This window comes from Scomber scombrus, chromosome 7, assembly GCF_963691925.1.
Source record: "Scomber scombrus chromosome 7, fScoSco1.1, whole genome shotgun sequence".
Lineage (NCBI taxonomy): Eukaryota > Metazoa > Chordata > Actinopteri > Scombriformes > Scombridae > Scomber > Scomber scombrus.
In genome coordinates, this window is record NC_084976.1 from 15178926 (window position 1) to 15198186 (window position 19261).

Genomic DNA, 19261 nt, shown 5'->3' on the forward strand with positions numbered 1-19261 from the left:
ATTTATTAATTTACAGTACAACTATAATAATATAGAATTTGTGATTGTTTATGTTTGTTTTTTAAAATATGTTCAATGTTAGCCATAATATTATGTTATAAAATAATTATACACATCATCAACTAAGCAGCTAAAAAAACATAGAAAGTAGGCTCTTTGGTTCAAAGCATATAGTTGCCTCTAATATAGTGTAAAATGCACTTGGATATGGATTTTAAAGAATTCATTTCATGTTTAAATATGAAAAAGGCACAGTGAGAAACAATTCCAGCTGGGATGTAAAGATCCATCAGGGCAGGTCTGAAAAGGTTTTGCGTCCACGCGGTCCAGCACTTTTCTCCTCCTGCTCCTTCCCCATGCCTTCAAACATCAGGATCCTTACATGAAGAAAAGGAAATATCAACTGCCATATTATAAATGCTGTATATGCTTTAGACATTATCACTGGATAAATCTTAGACACTTATTTTTTCAGGTACTTTTTATAATGAGCTTACATTAGCATTTTCTATTTTATTTATGTGTTGTGATCAGGAGATAAGTTGATTTTTGGTACTACACTTTAATTTTGATCATCTTTTTTGACTAAGGCTGTCAACATAAACTTGAATTAAACATCAAATAACAATAACAATAATAATAATAATAATAATAATAATAATAATAATAATATGAGGATTTATATGTACCCCTTAATCCTAATCTTCATGTGACACAATTTTGGGTCCCCAAAATTATAAAAAATATATAGCTGTCTATACACTGTATTTCATACTCACAGCTTTAGAATTGCATTTCTTTTTCCCAGCATCATATTCAGGAAGTCATTATAGATGATTGTGTCTTTCGATGTCCCTCCAACTGCCTCTGACATCATCTTCTTCAGCTCTAGGTGAGTCTTGGCCAACCCGAGTTTCTCCAGCATTCGTTTTAACCCCATCATGTCTAAAAATATGAAAGTTCAGAGAAATAATATAAGTAAAAAGTGTACGATAATCTGTCAAGACAACTTTGATGAGGATCAACAGTTTCACTCTGTAGCTAAAAATGTTGTAGGGCCATAAGACTGGTGCGGTGTTACCTATCTCTCCTTTGTCGTTAAGATCAAACTCCATGTATTTCTCTATAATACAAGAAAATAGTTTAATCACAGTCCAATAAAACATATATAGTTCATTGTTAAATGTGAAATGTGGAACAATTGGTAGCCCTTAAATTCTTACTTCTGAACATTTCAAGCTTTGAGCCAAGGTCTTCCTCTTCTGCATACTGAGGATCTGAGAGAAAAGCCTAAAGGAGTGATGGGTAAATAATAAAAACAAATGATACACTTTGTGAATATTATTGGAGGTGTAGCTGATGTAGAAAAGCCATGTGTCTAATGCCACTGGTCTGTATTGTGAACTTAACTAACCAACATCAGTTCAACTTACTTCATTGATAGAGTTCAATTTTTCTTCCTGTTGAGACTTGAGAAAGCCATATGCTTTACCGCCTGTGAGGAAAAAACAACAACAACCAATACACAAATGTCTTACAAGTCACACAGCTAATGAATATCAAATACAGTGTTTTACTTATTACAGTGATGAAGTCAAAGATAAGACAATATAAAGATATACAATGACAAATAGACGTAGCAGAAGAAAGTCAAACTAACCTTGTGCACTGTTGTCCATCTCTTTGCACAGTGCTGTGGGTCTGTGAAAGCTACACTCAGACTGTGAACGGCTCTGATGGCGTTTCTGTAAATCAAGCCAGAAGAGGAAGTGAAGTGACAAAAGTTTCATTTAGACTCAGTTCAGTTCCTGTGTAATATTTAAGGCTGCAACAAGTTGGGTCAACTGGAGGATGTAAATCATAACATTCACATTTCATCTGAATTTCACAAGACAGAGCAGTAAAAAACATTCTTGTATTGCCCAATAAAAGATGTTTGCATTTGGGATATTTGCTGTGCAATGGTCATGATAGGCTCATTCAAATATGTAAGCTACTGATACAGTCAGTGTGGATAAGTGATGTATCTACATTGACATTTTAATTAAGGAAGGAAGAAACAGTAAGGAGAACTTGCTCTTGAAACAGACTGTTACTGGGCAAGTGCTTGTGAGGCATGTTTTGAAACACATATTTTGGAGCAGTTACGTTACTTTCTCCGGAGCATTTGGGGGTTAAAGGTTTTGCTCAAGGGCACCTCAGTGGTGATGGAGGAGGAGCTGCTTTTTCAGTTTCCTCATCCAAATGTAATAAATAACTGACTGCAATATTTGCTTTTATGGTCAATGTCCAGATCGCTGTAATGTTTTGTTTGTGCCACATGGTGGCAGTATTGGTAACATAGTCTGGTGAACACAAAAAAAAAAGGTTTTACTGTGCAAGTAGTTTCAAATTGAGACCTGAGAGACTAGAACTGAGAATAGGTAGAGACAGTCTACATGAGAATAGCCTTGTTTCCTTTTTGTCCTCCACTCAGCTACAATCTGCAGAAAATGGCACATTTTTATCTTCAGGTTCTCCAGTTATTAGTTTTACTATTCATCCTATCAGAGTGCAGAGGTGAGTAGGTCATTGGATAATTTCTTTACCAGAGTCAATCAATTAAATGTTTTAATGTATTTGACACATATACTTCTTCCAATTCTCAGTAGACAATACGAGTGTACCATGTATACAAACTTACTATGATTGGACTTTAAAGGCGGTATATTTAAATATCTGATGTGATTATCTATTGAGAAATGTGGACTTATCAGTCTTACATTTGGCTCTGACACCAAATACTTAACTGCACATTATATAAACACCCTGTTTTTTCAATATGCACTTTGGTTATTATTCTTAAACTGATTATAATCCAACTTTCTCATAATTTAAAAGACTGTTCACTAGTGACTGAGACTGTGTCAGCTTCTGAAGAAGAAGATGCAGTCCTCTCATGTTTTAATTCAAGTGTGAGGCTGGATCCAGAGTGCTACAGAGTCAAATGGACAAAAAACAAAACTCATCCCAGTCAGATGAAGGTTATCCTTGTCAGACCTGTCACATCCAGTTTCCCGGATGCCAGTCGTGTAAAATGGGAAGCTGATGGAAACGGACAAATGTCTCTTTTTCTGACCAAATCACAAAAATCCGATGAGGGGTGTTACATTTGCGAAATCTGGAAAGGCTGGGACTGTATTCTGGCTAAGAGCTTTTCTTTAAAAGTAAAAGGTAACATTTCACAGTTTTGACTTTTTATTCTTGCTCATTTATAAATTAAGGCCCATTTAGACATTTTTTAATCTCTCTTCTTTTAGACTGTGGAACTCTTAAATCAGTGAAGGCAGCATCCAGTACAACTGTTAACCTGAGCTGCCAAGTGGATGAATCAGGAAAACAAAGACCCTCAAATATCTCCTGGACAATGCAGAAAGGAAGCACCTCTGTATTTCTCTCCTCAGGCAGGGTTGAGATAAATGGAACAGCATTAACTATCCCGTCTGTGCAGGTGAATGACAGTGGTTGGTACAGATGTGGGTACATGCTTGGAAAAACCAGACGCTGCGTTGAAATCAATCTTCAAGTCCAAGGTAAGACTTTAAAATGTTATGTTAGATATAATCATAGCAATAAATGACAATATAACTCACCTGTGCCTTTTTCACTTTGTTTATTAAGCAAAAGCTGTTAAGACCACAGAAGTTCCAGTTATTACAACAATGATTGCACAAGGTCTGTTTCACATCTGTCAAATGTGATGATCATTGTTAGATTACTTTAGATCAAGATGTTCACATAATTACTTCCTGCAGTGACAACCACTAAAATTGCTGGGAAATCCATGAAGGGGGACAAGAGCAGTGAAACAGTTACTGCAGTTGTGGCATCAGTCATCACTGTGATAGCCATAATTGCTGCACTGATGGGACTGTTGGTTTACTACAGATTGGGCACCCAGAGAGTCACACAGCAAACACAGATGCAACAAGCAGGTTTGATCTGACTAGAAGCACCTTCAGTTTTGAAATGCAGAATAATGAAATGTTACCATGCATAGCTCATAGCATAGTTCCCCTGTTGCTTCTTTTAGATGATGATATACAGCCTGATATTTATGAAACTGTGGACGATACACTTTCAGAAGGTGAGAACCGCATTTTTCTTTTAATAGTTTGTCAGCTAGTCATGATGACTAGTCATTCCTGCTTTGTTCACCAATGACAACTTTTTAACTTCTTCATCTCAAAGTTAACAGAAACTCAAGAAGCAACATCATGAGCATGTACCAACAATTGCCAGATGACAGCATATCCACATGTAAATTGTACAATTACTATAAAATCACATTTTATCACATACTACTTAATCCTTCTATTCAGATTCACTAATAGTCCAAATCTATTTTCTCTCCTTTATTGCAGTCAACCATTAAGAATTTAATTTCAATCTTCTCAAGAAAAAGGCGATACTCATCATAAAATGACAGCATTCATTCTAGTGTGGATCTGAATTTCATTATGCATCATGTAAGATCTGTTGAAAAGACTCACACTGTTTTTATTAATACATCTAATAATCTGTATATTTTAATTTAAATGTGCTTAAAATGTAATGTTTCAATAAAATCAATAGTGCAATATGAATAAATATCTTTGCTATGATGAGTCATATTGCACTGATTGTGTCTGGTAGAGAAACACAATTTGTTTAAAAATGCTGATTATGGAAAGCATACTTTTGTCATTAATGTGAAAATGGAAAATAATTCAATGTTTAGTTTGTGCTAGTTTACAGCCTGTAATAAATCATAGAAACTGTCAGTAGTGGTGGCTGCTTCTCTTTTTCGTTGCCTTGGTGGGAATGGATCCTCATTATTGTCATCCTGAATGATGTCATAAACATGAGTCTGTGAAGAGGAACAATATATATATGTATATATATATAAAAAATGAAAGTTATTCTCAACACCAATATTTTTGTTTCTGTGTTTCTTTCTCACCATTTCAGTGCTTGACTGTTCAGTTCCTACAAATAGAGAATGTAATTTTCGTCAAGGCTTTCAAGACATTTGTAAATTGGTTGTGTAGTCCCTCAACCAGATTCAGTACCTGCATCCTTGTTGCGCTTCCTCTTCATGTACATGTAAAGTCCTCCAGCAACTGCACACATCAGGACGCCTAGGGGAAGGGCTAACCATGCAAGTCTTTGCAGAGCTGTGAATATGAGATTATTACCATTTTTTACATCAGTTTACTCAGCAACATGGGTGCATTTTCTCATATGTGTTCCTTTTATTGAGGAAAAGGTAATAATAAGGTAATAATACATACGGTAAACAGGTTGCCATGTCTTTGATGTCATCACAGCACCCTCTCTATGCACACAACAGGCTATTTCAACTGATCTCACTGGAAGAACTGGTAAGAATAGTGTGGATATTATGGTGTTATTGGCATTCATTAAACTTCCCTGCCAGCCATACTGGCTGCTTCCACACCAAGTTAAACTGAAATCTTTTTCACATTCTTGAGCACAGGTAAGCACACAAGTCAAGGTGAGATTATCTCCTCCTGGCCCGTACTTTGTCGTAACTGTGGAGACAAACGGCATGTTTTTACAGATGTGACAGAGCATAAATGCAACACAAGTCATTTTTCCGTTTTAGCACCTGCATATAGGTTTTCTACACTCACCGTCAAGGGTATGCAGTCTGACTTTGTTTAGCACCTTCTGCTCACCAGTGGACTCTGAACATTGATAGTCACATGAATACAAAGCACTCACTTCACTAATGAACAGCAATGAATCTTCCTTTACATGAAAAGCACTTGTTTGGCCCTTTTCGGGTGACATATCAGCTGTCAGTGGCCTCCCACACACAGCCCACTTCACACTGCCACCCACACCAAGAGAGGAAGTGTTGGTACAAGAAAAGGACACTGATTCACCCACTGCAGCAAACACTTCCTCTATACCATCTGGGGGAAAGGTAACACTGTGTTAGAAATATATTAAACACATATTTAGTTAGCGGTATGGTCATTTACAGTTTAGTACCTGTTACTGTTGTTGTGTAACTGATGGTGGCTTTAACCATGTCATTCTTGCTTATTTGGCATCTCCATTTTCGGTGATGATCTGTCACTTTTTTAGTGATGATCAGTTTAGAGAAGCAATTAGAGGATTTCTCAAAGTGAAATCTACTTCCTTTTATTGGTATGTTATCCTCAGTAGTCCACTTGATGTGTATGTCTCTGTCGCTACAAGGGGCATGACCTTTATACGTGTCGAGGAAACACTGAAGTTCTATTTTATCCTTCTCAAAAGTTGTTTTTTCAGTAACTGATGGATGACAAAAAAAAATCATGTGACCTTTGTGAAGTTATTATTAACTGTTGTTAAAGATTATTTCAAAGGGAACTTACTTTTGAGAATCTGAAGTGAAATGCTTGAATTGCATGATCCATTCTCACAAGTGTAAAGTCGTGCATCATCATTTATCAGGTGATTTATCTGTAGAGAGCAGTTCCTCAGCATGACAAGCCTGTGGGCGTTTGGACCTGTCACCTTTCCTGCCTTCACCACCTCAGTAACTGATCCAAACTCTCCAGCCATATTCCAGTTAGTAGAACTGCAGGATTTAATGGAGGGTATGCCACATGGCAAAATAATATTTTCTGCTAGTATGGCAAACATGACATCTGTAAGATAGAAGATTTTAAACACATATAACTAAGTTAGTCTTGTTAGATAGAACAGAGAAGTGAGGCAAAAAGTTACACATACAAAATGGGGCACACAATTCATGTTCAGCAGTTGCCCACCAGATAGAAAAGTTAGGTAAAGCAGAGTTAAGTTATCTCCAAAAATAAATAAACAGGTAATAGTATACATAATATATGTTCATAATTACCAGATGACTGAAGTCCAGCTACTGCCAGTGTAAAAGAAAGGACATACAATCCTAACAATGAAAAGGAAGACATCCTTCCATCTATAGAAGTCCTCTCGTAGATTTTCTTGCTTATTGCTAAATCATTTAAATAGCAGAAGTCATATTACCGGAAATGTTGACTCATTTTTAGTTGAAGACCAGCCTGTGTGAGTTGTCCTTCTCAGAGACCACTACCCTGACACTTTTATTTACAACTGTGACCACGATATAAGATAATACTTTGTGTAATATCCATTGTGTGTGTTTTCATGTTACATTTTTCCTGTTTGTCAGATGTGTAAAATGATAATAATTTCCAATGCAAACTGCTGAAACATGTGTCCAACCCAGTGATGCTTGCCAATACTGTCTTACATTGTAGGCCAATTTTCCAAGTTGTTCAGCATGTGTCCACAGAGTGGTGCTGCCGGACTCATTGACAGATATTCCTCATATAAGCGTACTAGTATTTGACCAGTTTCAGTGTCCAGTAAATTCTGTGAACCTGAGGTTTTGATTTACAGTTCCAAATTAACTGTGAGTTCATTTGTTCACGTTTGTTCTGAGTGCTTCTCATTTTCCATTATGAAAGAACTATGTGTACATTCTTGCAATTTCCACTCTCCACTAATGATCTTGAGGCCAAAATGTAATTATTGCTATAATTGTATTTATTTATTTTGTATTAAAGTTTATAATTAACATAAGCACTAACAATGCTTTGCTTTACTATAGGGAAACCCAATCACTGAACGTTTATTGCTCCAACCCAGGTTTAGTTTAGCAAAGAAATGTAATAATGTTATTACTAAATAACTGAAATCAATTTAGTTATTATTAACCTATCAATGCATCATTTTAATCATGGTATTTAAGATTTAAATTATGTATGAATAGAAAGGAGTATTGATGAGAAAATACACAAGTGTTCATTAACTTTTTTTACTTAAAAAGTTTAAAAGATAATTAACTTACAAACAAATTCACAATGTTTGAGCAACAATTAAGCATTACACCCTGTTTAGTTTAGAAATCACCCATCAGTCTTGGACGTGCCATAACTTTGTAGGATTTGACCTTGAGCACAACACTAGCAACTCCTTTCAGGTCGGGCAGAGAGGACTTGGCCTCAGGGGGGATGAACTGGAAATCTCTCAGCAAGTAGGCTGTGAATAGAAAGAGCTCCATTTTGGCAACAGACTCCCCAAGGCAGAGCCGAGCCCCCCCTCCGAAGGGCATCAGGGCTCGGGTGGAGCCTCCTCCTCCTTCCAGAAAGCGCTCTGAAAGAAAGAGAGAGTGGATATTTATTTGAGATCTACTGTGCCAAGTGAAAGGAATGCATTTCACCCAGCAGTTCCAGCAATACCTGGTATGAAGCTGTATGGGTCAGTCCAAACTGCAGGGTCATGGTGCGCTCCAAAAAGATTCGGAATGATGACTGTGTTCTTAGGGATGAAATAACCTGCAATACTGAATGTAGTAAGAAGTGCAAAGTAAAAGTTATCAGGTAATATGTTGTGATTTTTTTTCCACAATCAGGCACAAACACTCAACACTCATGTGCAGTTTTACCTGAAGCCAACAGGACCAGTGGTAGAAAGAAACTAGTACCATACTTCAGTACAAGTTTGAGTTAAGTGTACTTTACATGAGTATTTCCATTTTATGTTACTATATACGTCATGCAGCTCCACTGCATGTAGGCAAATACTGGACTTTTTATTTCTCTACCTTCATTTTACTGTACAGTATTGTTAGTGGTTACTCTGCAGATTAAGATTTTATATTAAACAAACCAAAATTGTAACATCAAAATAAACAGTACATTTTTTACATTCTACATCATTTTTACTTTCTACATAATAATTTGTTGACTTTTGGTACTTTATTAAAGTTAGCTGATAATACTTATACCATGTTTGTTCTTCGGCTTCCACTTCTACTTTTTCCGTTGTCGATTATTTGCAGTTATACAGTATTATAAAAAGGGATTATTCTGCATAGGTTACAGTTGCATCCTATGCTAGCTCTTTCTTTTTGTTTCTTAGTTTGGTTTTTTTTAAATATTTATTTTCATTTTAAACAGTTGTTGTGCATCCATGTTCAAAAGCCCTTCCAGATTTTTGTATTAATGTAGGGTCAAATATAGGTCTTCTGGTACAGGTTTGTATCAGATCTGTCAGGTGGTCTGTATTATATTAACATGCAACAAAGCCCACACATAAATACTGTCAATCATAATCAGTCACTGACCGGCTATCTCTGATGGCTCTGTGTGGCACCGCCAGCGGAGCAACTGGCCTGAGTCTGAGCACCTCATTGATCAGAGCACACAGCACAGGAAGTTTGTGTCTGTCACTGTACTTGGGGTCTTGTCCCTCCAGCACTGTACGCAACTCCTCATGTACCCTAGTCTGCACCTGAAGATTGAAGTAAGAGATGAGAGAGACACTGAGATAAACATCAACCAAGGTAAATGTATTGTTTTATGGTATTTTTGTGATGATGTGTCATGCCTCTGGTCTGTGCAAGAGGAAAGCTATCGTCCAGTTGAGCCAGGCTGCAGTGGTCTCTGTTCCCCCAATGAGAAGGTCCACAGTTGCCATGTGAACGTGAGTATCTGTCAGGAGCTAAACACGAATGCATGAGGACATATCCTTAAGTACACCTGTACTAATTATTATGCAATTCCAATTGTAGTTCCAGGATTATGATTCATATTTCTCAAAATGTCAGCTCAATAAGAGAAAAAAAATGTATCTCTTAAAATAAAGACGATAATATAAAAAATACACATCCAAATCCAATTCATACACTGCTCTCCATGTGATTAACAAATAGATCTCCTCTGGTAATCAGTATTATATTACTTACTGCTCCATGTTCTGTGTTGTGATGGTTTTCAAGGCCCTGGAGGAGTGAGCCTGTGATAGCGTCTTCGGTTTTCTTGTCTTGTGACTGCACAGGTTTATATAAATTAATATAACAGGATTCATCACCTATGCTGGATACATACTGAAGGAAAATTGACTTAAGTGTGAAAGGTGGCTATAATATTACTTTAATTGATACTTTGATAATAAGCTTTAGCCAATATGTTGAATTTCTTGATTATGACTACTTGATTTGACTCAGATTTATTTTTTTTGCTTTAACTGAACTTATTGCACACAAGTGTTATCTAATCAATAAGCCACACCAAGCCTTTTTTGCCTGTTATCAGAGGAAATTAGCATATCATGTTTTCAAGTGAAAAAACAAACAAACAACATTTTCAAACTTTTGTTGTTTTGCATTTGTTGTTACTGACCTTGTAGTTGTTGAGGTGTTTTCCTATAATTTCATCTCTCCTGGCCACCTCTTTCAGTAGACGGGCAAACACAGGATTGGGTAATTTCTTTTAAAAGAACAGATGACATAATTTGTGAATTCCCTTTCTAAAGTTGCTTGTTTATGTATACACCCTGTAATCTACAGACAGGATGATATACTGTATATTATATATTTACTGACTCTGAGCAGTGGGAAGGAGTCCAGAGCAGAAATCCAAGAGGAGCCCCACAGACCAACGATTTCATTCAGACAGTTGTGCAACTGTTGCAGTTCTGAAGAACTCTTGTCATACTGAAAATCACACAGGTATATGGTTTAAGGCATTACTCTTCAGTAATAGATCAGTACATTATGACTACACTTGCACGCTGCTAAAAAGGGCAACATAAACAGTGACCTTGCCCATTTCCCAACATAAACAGCCAGCCGAGCACACAATCACGCTAGGAAAGCTGCTGTTTAAGTAGACTTTTTTTTTTTCTCCAATACTATTTTCATTTTCTTAGAGGAAACAAACTGAGCTGAAGGAGAAAAGACACTCACTTCTTTTCCAAAAGCCAAAGTGGTGATCACATTACTGGCTGCCACTGTGAAATCCTCTGAGAGATCAACAGGACTGCCTTGATAGTCCATTAAAACCTGAAGAGTAAATAGATCATTTTAAATGCTTCATATGTTTATATGACCACTTTGGAAATACTCCAACCTTTGGGTTGCTGCTTACAGGCCGATATTTTTTTGGTGAGGCGTAATCAATCATCGTAAAAACAATCTGATCTTCTTGTGTTCTGTACCTTTCGCAGGTGAACTGCTTGTCTTTCAATCACATCATGCAAAGACTGCTGGCAGCAACGCTGCAAGGCACTGTGGACAAGACGGCGATGTGCCCTCCATTCTTCACCATAGTCTCCCAGAGAGATGGAGCGCCCTCCTCCAGACACAATATCTCCTGATACAAGTCATAAAAAGACTTTAGGTTCACGCAATAATTACTATTATTGCAAAACAACTTTGAGATGTTCACCTGTGTATGAAATTGGTCTCCCTGCAAAGTCAGACCATTTCTTCACCAGTGCTTCTCTTATGACTTCACTACTATTAAGGACCACCATGGCTGGAAAAAACAAAACATATAGTATTTGTAGGGGGGTTTTAACATGGTGGCTATCTGTATTGTCCACAATAAAGTGTTGATAAGCTTGCTTTTCTATGAACTTGTGATATAACAAAATCCATAAATTTTAAATTTGATGATTACTAGTGTTTCCACATTTAAGCTGGTAAATGCTTCCATAGCGCTGTGCCAGATTGGTCAGGTGAATTGGTAGATGCTCATGTGCCAGCTCCATCATATTGCCAATGAGAAAGAAGCTGGGAGGACCTGGGAGGGAGGGAGATGAGGAGTAGGGAAGAAATTGGTAGAGAAACTGAAGTCCAGATTCAACTGCTGGATAAAAAGAGTTAGAAAAGACAAAGGCAAGACAAAGAGAGAATTATTACAAATCATAGAAATCAATTAGGTCTGTGTTGTAGTAGTTCGTAGTGTGTTTAATAACTGTCCTATTTATGGAAATCTATATTTTCATGAAATTAAAATAATTGTTTGTACAACCCACATTGTAAAATATAAATCTACAAATAACAAATAGTTACCTGTAAGCTTACTTCCCCTGTGATCTTCCTGTATGGATTTGTCTCTTTGATCATATATGCAAATCAGCAGCAACAGCAGTACAACTAGGAGTACAACTCCCACGCTGATCACTGATATTTCCATTGCCATTTTATGTCCTGTTGCTGTCCCACTTCAGAAAGCTGGTCTTTGCATTGCTTGTCTCATTTATAGTCACCTCATAAGTATCTTAGCACGTAAGCTTGTTGGTGGTTCACTAAACTCAAGGATGTCTAAATATTTATTTTGGTCAAGAAAACACTGATGACTCACCTCATGATAGGATGAATGCAACACATCTAACAAGAGACAGACTGGAAAGATTTGGCATTGCTGAAGGGCATAATAACATGACATGAAACACAGTCATATCTGCATTTTCTTTATCTTGCAGAGAAAGAGGCCAATTAATGAAAAAAATATTTTCCATCAAAGGATTTGGATGTTTAATTTCACTCTTACAAAAAGAAAACAGCCACACTTCAGACCCACGTTAGCCACATTTATTCCAATGGAGTGAGACAGTGCATATTTAATTACAGTAGTAGTGAGGTGGCATACCATGGTGGTGCACAAAAGCGTATTAGAGTCAAAACAAAAATGCGTTGAAATGGACAGGTCAGACAGAACAGTAGAACAGTACACAAAAAGTTGCAATAAAACATTTCTAAGCTCTGATGGTACTCCCTAAAGAAATAGAACAACAACAAAAACAAACTGAAACAAATCCTGGTAAATTGAAACATACTCATTATTACAGCTCTCAAAACAACTGCACATGCATTTTCAGTTGAAAAGTGACATGCAGCAACAATGGGATCCATCCCCTGTGGATTTCTGTAGCTCTGAACCTCAGATGTAAGATTTTCAGGTTGGACAGCAAATGTAGGCCAATGTATCCTTAGCCATGAGTCGCAGGAGAGAACCTGGACGGTCTGAACTTCATTTCAGTGAATGGAATGGAGGAGTCTTTACCTTTCCAGTCAATCCAGACTACTCCCTGTATAACAACAAACAGAAACGTTTTTGTGTGCCATATCACAGAAGATAAAACTGTCAAAGATCAGTAGAGATTAATCGTACCTGATTATTACTGTTTGTGCCATAAAGACCATTGAGGTTGGTCTTGTAGCAGTTCTTGTACCACCAGCCTCCCATGTAGGCCTTGGCACAGTGGATCCCCAAAGAATCAGGGTCCTTGTCCCGAGCTGAGAATGGGCGACCATTATGGTACCTCATCGAGTCACCTGACAGAGAAAAACAAGGACATTGAGGTCTGAATTGTGACGCATGTGCTGCATGTTCAGGAAAACTCCGCTCTTATTTGGTCTTTCAAAATTGCACCTGCTGTTCCTGTGTAGCCAGACACTGTGAGGGTGTAGAGCCTCTCCTCTGAATCAATGGAGAAGTTGGCATAGTGAGCGTAAGCAGTATCATTTCCAGATTGCATGTCCACTCTCAGACTCACAGGGCCAATTCTGGTCAGGTTGTGCAGCAGTTCATTTCCTGATGAAGGTAGGGAGGAAGAGTGAACAGTTTAATTTACTGATTGACCTACTGAATAATATTTGGTGCAGATGTGATGATAACATACCAAGCCAGAACTCTTCACTGAGGTTCCCAAAACCAACCCTGTATTCACTCCAGGTTCTGTAGAAATCAGTCTTTCCATTCATCCTCCTTTGGAACACCTAGAAAACACACAACAGGTTTCTGGCTATTGTCTAAATGCATTCAGGATTTTCTTCAGTGCAAGGTAAAGTGTTTCTCACCGTCCAGCCACCTCCATCAGTCTCCATGTCACAGTAGACTCTGACTGCTTGTCCCTCTCTACCTTGCGGGTAGATATTCACCTCTCCTGACTGCAGAGCTCCGTTCAGCAGCTCCTGTGAGCACTCAGTGGGGAAAGGAAAACGCACTTTCCCTAAGTGAAGAGAAAAAGTATTGGAGTAGTGATAAACTTATATTCATGGAGTAGTGACAGAGCAGATATAGGAGGGGGTTCATATAGTAGTTCATCTTAAGGTTTGCATTACTTAAAGTACATTACCTGTAAGGAATTCTGTGGTGACAATAGGTGTGTAGTGTCCATTTCTCTCGCCTTGTACCAGAACAATATAGCGTGACATAGGCAACAGCCCGGTGAGTTTATACTCTGTAATGGTGGGCTCCAGGATCAACTCCTAATGTATACATATAAATACACAGCAAGTTAATATTTTTAGCAGTTTTGTAAATGTTGGGGATCTTCTTTAAGTGCCAGTGATAAAGGAATGCTCACTTTTGTTTCCTCTCCTACCACCTGGTAGATCACTCTGTAGCTGTGATAGACAACAGTGGATGTTTTCCACACTATCAGTGCAGAACGAGGACCAACCTCACTGGCTTTAACCACTAAGGGACACAAAAATGCACAAACATTTAATTTACACACTTTAAAGGGAACATCATGCTTTTTGTAATTTTCTGTTATTTTTAAAGTTCCAAAATTTGAGGTGAAGATCTCTATTTATGACATAACCTCTACTTCCTCCTCATTATGACATCTGATTGTTTGTGCGTAACCACAAATGGCCATTCGATTTATATTCTACTTGTATATTTCTGAGCACATTTCAGCCAAAATATGTACAGACATATTTGACAGTTCCCGTTTTGAGTAAAGAATGAAAAAAAAAGTGAAATCCCACTACTACTTTTTTTTTTACATAGCCTTTGGAACTGCTGGAAGTCTGTTGAGGGACAGCTTCTGGAAGCTAACCAATCACAACAGAGTTGGCTCATTGGGAGGAGGGCCTTAAAGAGCTAAATCTGCCTGTTTCAGACAGAGGCTGAACTGAGGGGCTGTATAAAGGGCCAGTATTAAGATCAGTGAGAAGTAAATCATTTTAAAGCATGCAAAGATATTCCTGCACAGCCCAAGAATAAAAATACAGACCAGGAAATGTGAATAATATGTCCCCTTTAAACTCTGTATATTCTGAGGCCAGCCTCATCAAAAATAGGCATTTCAATTCTTAGAGCAGGAATCACGTAAACAAGCACATTCCTAATTTATTTGATCCCCTTCTGCTCACCATTAGCAGTAGTAAATGTAGTTGAAATGGCTGTATTCTGGAGACTGTCCTTCTGGCTCAGGACTTTGACTGTGTACAGGGTGCCTCTCTGCAGGCCTCTCAGCTGGTGCTCCACTGAGTTTCCAGACAGCATCACTGTCACTGTCACATTAGGAGCTGTGGCAAGAAGGAGAATTAAAAACACTTGGCTAAGTGCTTTGTCATTATGTCACTAGAGTAGCATAATGTATTTAGTACTCACTCTTGGAGGACTCATAGCTGATGATAAAGCGGTCTACTTTCCCTAAACTGGGAGTCCATTGCAGCACAGCTCTGGTATCTGTCACATTGATGGCTTGGAGATGTGTAGGAGCCGCAGGCACTGCAGACAATATATACTGTGTTTATTCTTGTTTTCACATGTCAAGGCAACAAAAGTGTAACTGTAGCTAACACTAAGCTTAACTAACTGTGTACCTGTGGTGATGGTGGAGGTGAGGGCATCACTCTGGGCTCTACCTTGTGTAGAGAATACTGCGATCATGTAGGAGAACCCAGCAGACAGACTGGACAGAACCACATGTGACTGCTTAGAGTCAACACTCATAGCCCGACTCTCCCCTGGCATAATGACACATGACAAATAGAACATTTAAATTCTTCACTTACACTATCTAATTAAATATCCACACTGACATAATATGTGTCATTTAAGCTAAATATTCTGAGCTGTGGAACAGTGCTATTGGCAGTTTTTGACAGACCTGTGACAATGTGAGTGTATGTGATCCTGAAGCCTGTGATGGCAGTCTTTGGTTTGGACCAGGACACAGTGACAGAGGACTCAGTTACATTGCTGAAAACCATCTCTGTGGCTGGCTCAGGACCTGAGAAAAACAAGGAGGTTATTATTACCATTTATTAGCATTAGCATTCACAAATCCACAAATTCATTTTGTAGTCATTATTCAAATGATAATTGTGGTAGTACTTTAATTACCTGTAGTTGCGATAACTCTGTGAATTTTTGATCTCCTCTCAGCAGCTGTACCATATATGTACAGGACGTAGCGTGTGTTTGCCCGTAGGTTACTAAACTCAACAGAACGTACGTTGCCAGGGACCACCATATTGATCCTCTTGGTCTCAACTCTACCTCTTGATACAACAACTTTACCAGAGGAAGCAGTCATGTTCATGCTCTCGCTGTGTACCTGGAATTCTGTTGTGTTTTTAGCTGTGGACACCTTTTCTCCTTCAAGAGCTTCCTCTTCAAACTCCTCATATTCGTCTTCGTCACCCTCTGTTCGAGGCTCTCTTCTTACCACAGTGAAGTTCTTGAACATTCCTTGTGGTGCTGACCATGTGACAGTGAAGCTGTAGGAGGAGATGTTCACAACCTTCACAGAACCTAATCCAGATCCTCCCATCCTTCTGGTGCTCATGCCAGAGACATGGGTATTAGTTTTGTTCTGCAGAACCCGAGCCTCATCTGAAGTTTCTGTGTTGGTTGAATTCACTATATACTGACTTTTCGGTGTAACTCTTCCTTTTCCAATCTTTCCAGCTTCCGTGTTTCTGTTGTCAGCAGATTGCACATTTTCAGTTTCTACTTTGACCTTCTTGATGTGTTTTGGTCCAAAGGATTGAGTAACGTTCTTTTCAGCCAGTGTGGATTGCTCAATGCTTTCCTTCCCTGTTCTGGTTTTATTTACTGCCAAAACCTTTGATAGAACAGTTACAATTCTAGTCGTACCATTCAACTTCTTTACATTACTCTGGGTTACATTAGTGTGAGGTTCATCTTTTAGTTGATTAGATTTAGGAAATGATTTGCTCTCAGTTCCTTCCTTTACTAGCTTGTGGTCAGTTTTTTGGAGGACCTTTTTAGAGGTCAGGACTGTAGTTTTGCCTTTGCGGGCCTCCTCTTGCTTTCTCCCCTCATGTTTCAACAGAACTTGACCAACGGTGGGGCGAATGGTCTTTGTGGCACTTGAAGAACCTTTTAGAGTTATTTTCTTAACAGAAACATCTAGTTTTGCTTGTGTTTTAACAAGACCTGTTTTAGCAATAGTGGCTACTTTGGGTTTGGCATCAGTCTCTTTGGCCTGAATCCCCTTCTTTTGGTCCCTCTTCTCAAAGAGTGTGAGCTCTACTTTGGTGGGTTTTTCCTGCATGTTTTCCTTGATGACATTGCTGTCTTTGTTCACCTTCCCTTTGGCAGATTCTGAAATTGCAGAGTAGTAGGGTCAAAGTATGAATGAAATATTTGTCAAAGGGCAAATAAAAGACATTTCACCATGTCTACGAGTGCAAACTCTCACTTACTTTTACTACACTCTGCTCCATCAGCACACTTACTGCAGTCTGGACCCAGAAATCCCTTTCGGCAGACACATTTTCCCTTCTGACATTCCCCATTGCCACTACAGTCATTTGAACATGTTGGAGAACATGGACCTGGGCAACAACAAAAAAGAATCACAATTATTAAATCCACGTCTCTAATGAGCTGTGTCAACTATAATAAAAAAAGCAGAATAGTACCAAATATACAGATTACAAAACGGACATTAAAAAAATCATACATTTCTCTTTCAGGTTGGACATCTCTCTCTCCAGTCGGGCCACGCGTCCTTTCAATGCAGCCATCTCAGCCTCACATCCCCCGGTGCATCCACCAGGCAACAAACTGATCTTGTGCGTCATCACCAGAGGAGTGCCAGGCTTCAGCTTGAGCTCTTGCTCCTTGGTGTTGCTGGACTCACAGCCATCACTAATGACTACCTTGATTGGTTGCACAGGGGCAGGCTTTTCCTTGGTACTGGTGGGAGCCTTGACTACAGCAGTCTGATTGCCAGAGGCTGTGACCTTATCTTTCTCAGCTGCAGAACCACTAGCTGTAGCGGACTTCACTGGTGTTGAGAGAGCAGTTTGAACTACTGCGGGGGCAGACTTGTCTTTGGGGTTCTTCACATCACTGATGGAGGGAGATTTAACTACAGCAGTCTGATTGATGGAGGCTGTGTGCTTGCTTTTGGTGGTTTTAGCACCACTGGCAGGAGCAGACTTTGTGGATGTTGACTGAACATTTTGAATGACAGCGGGGGCTGGCTTGTCTTTGGCAGTCTTCCCATCACTGGTTGAAGGAGATTTAATTGAAACAGTTTCATTGACCAAGGGTTGGAGTTTGTCTTTGGGGGTTTTAGCACTGCTTGCTGAAGCAGACTTTGTGGATGCTGACTGAACATTTGGAGTTCCAATGGGGATTGGCTTGTCTTTTGCAGCCCTCACATCACTGACTGATTTAGCTAAAACAGTCTGATTAACTGAAGCTGTGTGCTTGTCTTTGTTGGTCACAGTACCACTAGCTGTAGTAGCCTTTACAGGTGACGGAGTGGTTTGAATTACTGCTGGGCTTGGCTTGCTTTTGGTGGTCACTGCAGAGTTGACTGCTGGAGGTTTTTGGTTGGTGGCTGGAGTGGGTAAAACTGTCTGATTGCCTGTGTTTGGCTTTAGGGAAGGGCGAATGGTCTGTTTGGCAAGAGGGCCGCTGGTTTTTGGTTTTGACATGGTGAAAACGGCGTTGGGTTTGGTCATGTTGCTTCCTGTGGAGTTTCTCCTCTCATTGGCCATGTTTTGAAAGGAGGGAAATGGAGCAAGAAGGAGGACAAGTCCTAGAGTAAACAGCATTTTGAGCCAGCAGCAGTAGCCAGAGATGGTTTTGCCTTAGGAGAATCGTTATGTAAGTTACTGTATTATAGCTTCCTCTATATTACAGCAACCAGTTGTAAAAGGGATTTTGCCAGGGCTTACCTAGAAATAACAAAAAATGAAAGGGCTGAATTATGAGTGAGTTTAATGTATGAAATTTTATGCCAAGTCATTTTACAACTTTATTTTAATCCCAAGAAGGGCTTTGCTGAGCATACATGCTCTTCTTTAGCACTGGCCAGCTACTCATTCACAGAGTTTCCATTCATGCCTTGATGCTCCCTTGCTTTATACAGTCAACTAATAAGTGACACTGGTGCAATTTCAGTTTTAGTGTCATGCTCAAAATTGACATGACCTGCTGTCATGTCAACTCTAAGGCATTAAGTCTGCCAGATGACTTATCAGTCATGAGACCTTGTGAAACCTTTAAGTTATGTGCTCTAATCTGATATTTAGAAAGGTTCACTGAGCACAATCATTCATAAGAGCTTGTAAAAAACAATCTAAGATGCTGTTTTGGATTCTCATCTTACTACATATTCCTCATCTTGTTTCTTGTATGTCACT

General features: G+C 38.8%; 3 protein-coding genes across 3 annotated transcripts; all 3 read right to left on the reverse strand.

The window, feature by feature from the left end:
* Positions 1-12: 12 nt before the first annotated feature.
* On the reverse strand, positions 13-1755 carry LOC133983529 (allograft inflammatory factor 1-like). The gene is made up of 6 exons (XM_062422639.1): positions 1661-1755; positions 1434-1495; positions 1224-1290; positions 1082-1123; positions 780-945; positions 13-377 (listed from the first exon to the last, which is right to left on the reverse strand). The coding sequence occupies exons 1-6, from the start codon at positions 1677-1679 to the stop codon at positions 290-292; spliced, it is 444 nt and encodes a 147-aa protein (XP_062278623.1). The 5' UTR covers positions 1680-1755; the 3' UTR covers positions 13-289.
* Positions 1756-7942: 6187 nt separating this feature from the next.
* LOC133983404 (steroid 21-hydroxylase) lies at positions 7943-12032 on the reverse strand. The gene is made up of 12 exons (XM_062422474.1): positions 11903-12032; positions 11508-11696; positions 11274-11363; positions 11044-11198; positions 10793-10888; positions 10430-10540; positions 10227-10313; positions 9791-9874; positions 9433-9546; positions 9170-9336; positions 8283-8386; positions 7943-8196 (listed from the first exon to the last, which is right to left on the reverse strand). The coding sequence occupies exons 1-12, from the start codon at positions 12030-12032 to the stop codon at positions 7943-7945; spliced, it is 1581 nt and encodes a 526-aa protein (XP_062278458.1).
* Positions 12033-12822: 790 nt separating this feature from the next.
* tnxba (tenascin XBa) lies at positions 12823-17686 on the reverse strand. Its single transcript, XM_062422476.1, has 14 exons — positions 17566-17686; positions 17306-17437; positions 15978-17204; positions 15742-15864; positions 15455-15598; positions 15240-15359; positions 14999-15154; positions 14203-14315; positions 13972-14104; positions 13694-13845; positions 13516-13612; positions 13266-13427; positions 13005-13168; positions 12823-12921 (listed from the first exon to the last, which is right to left on the reverse strand). Exons 1-14 carry the CDS (start codon positions 17684-17686, stop codon positions 12823-12825), a joined length of 2943 nt encoding a protein of 980 aa, XP_062278460.1.
* Positions 17687-19261: the final 1575 nt, after the last annotated feature.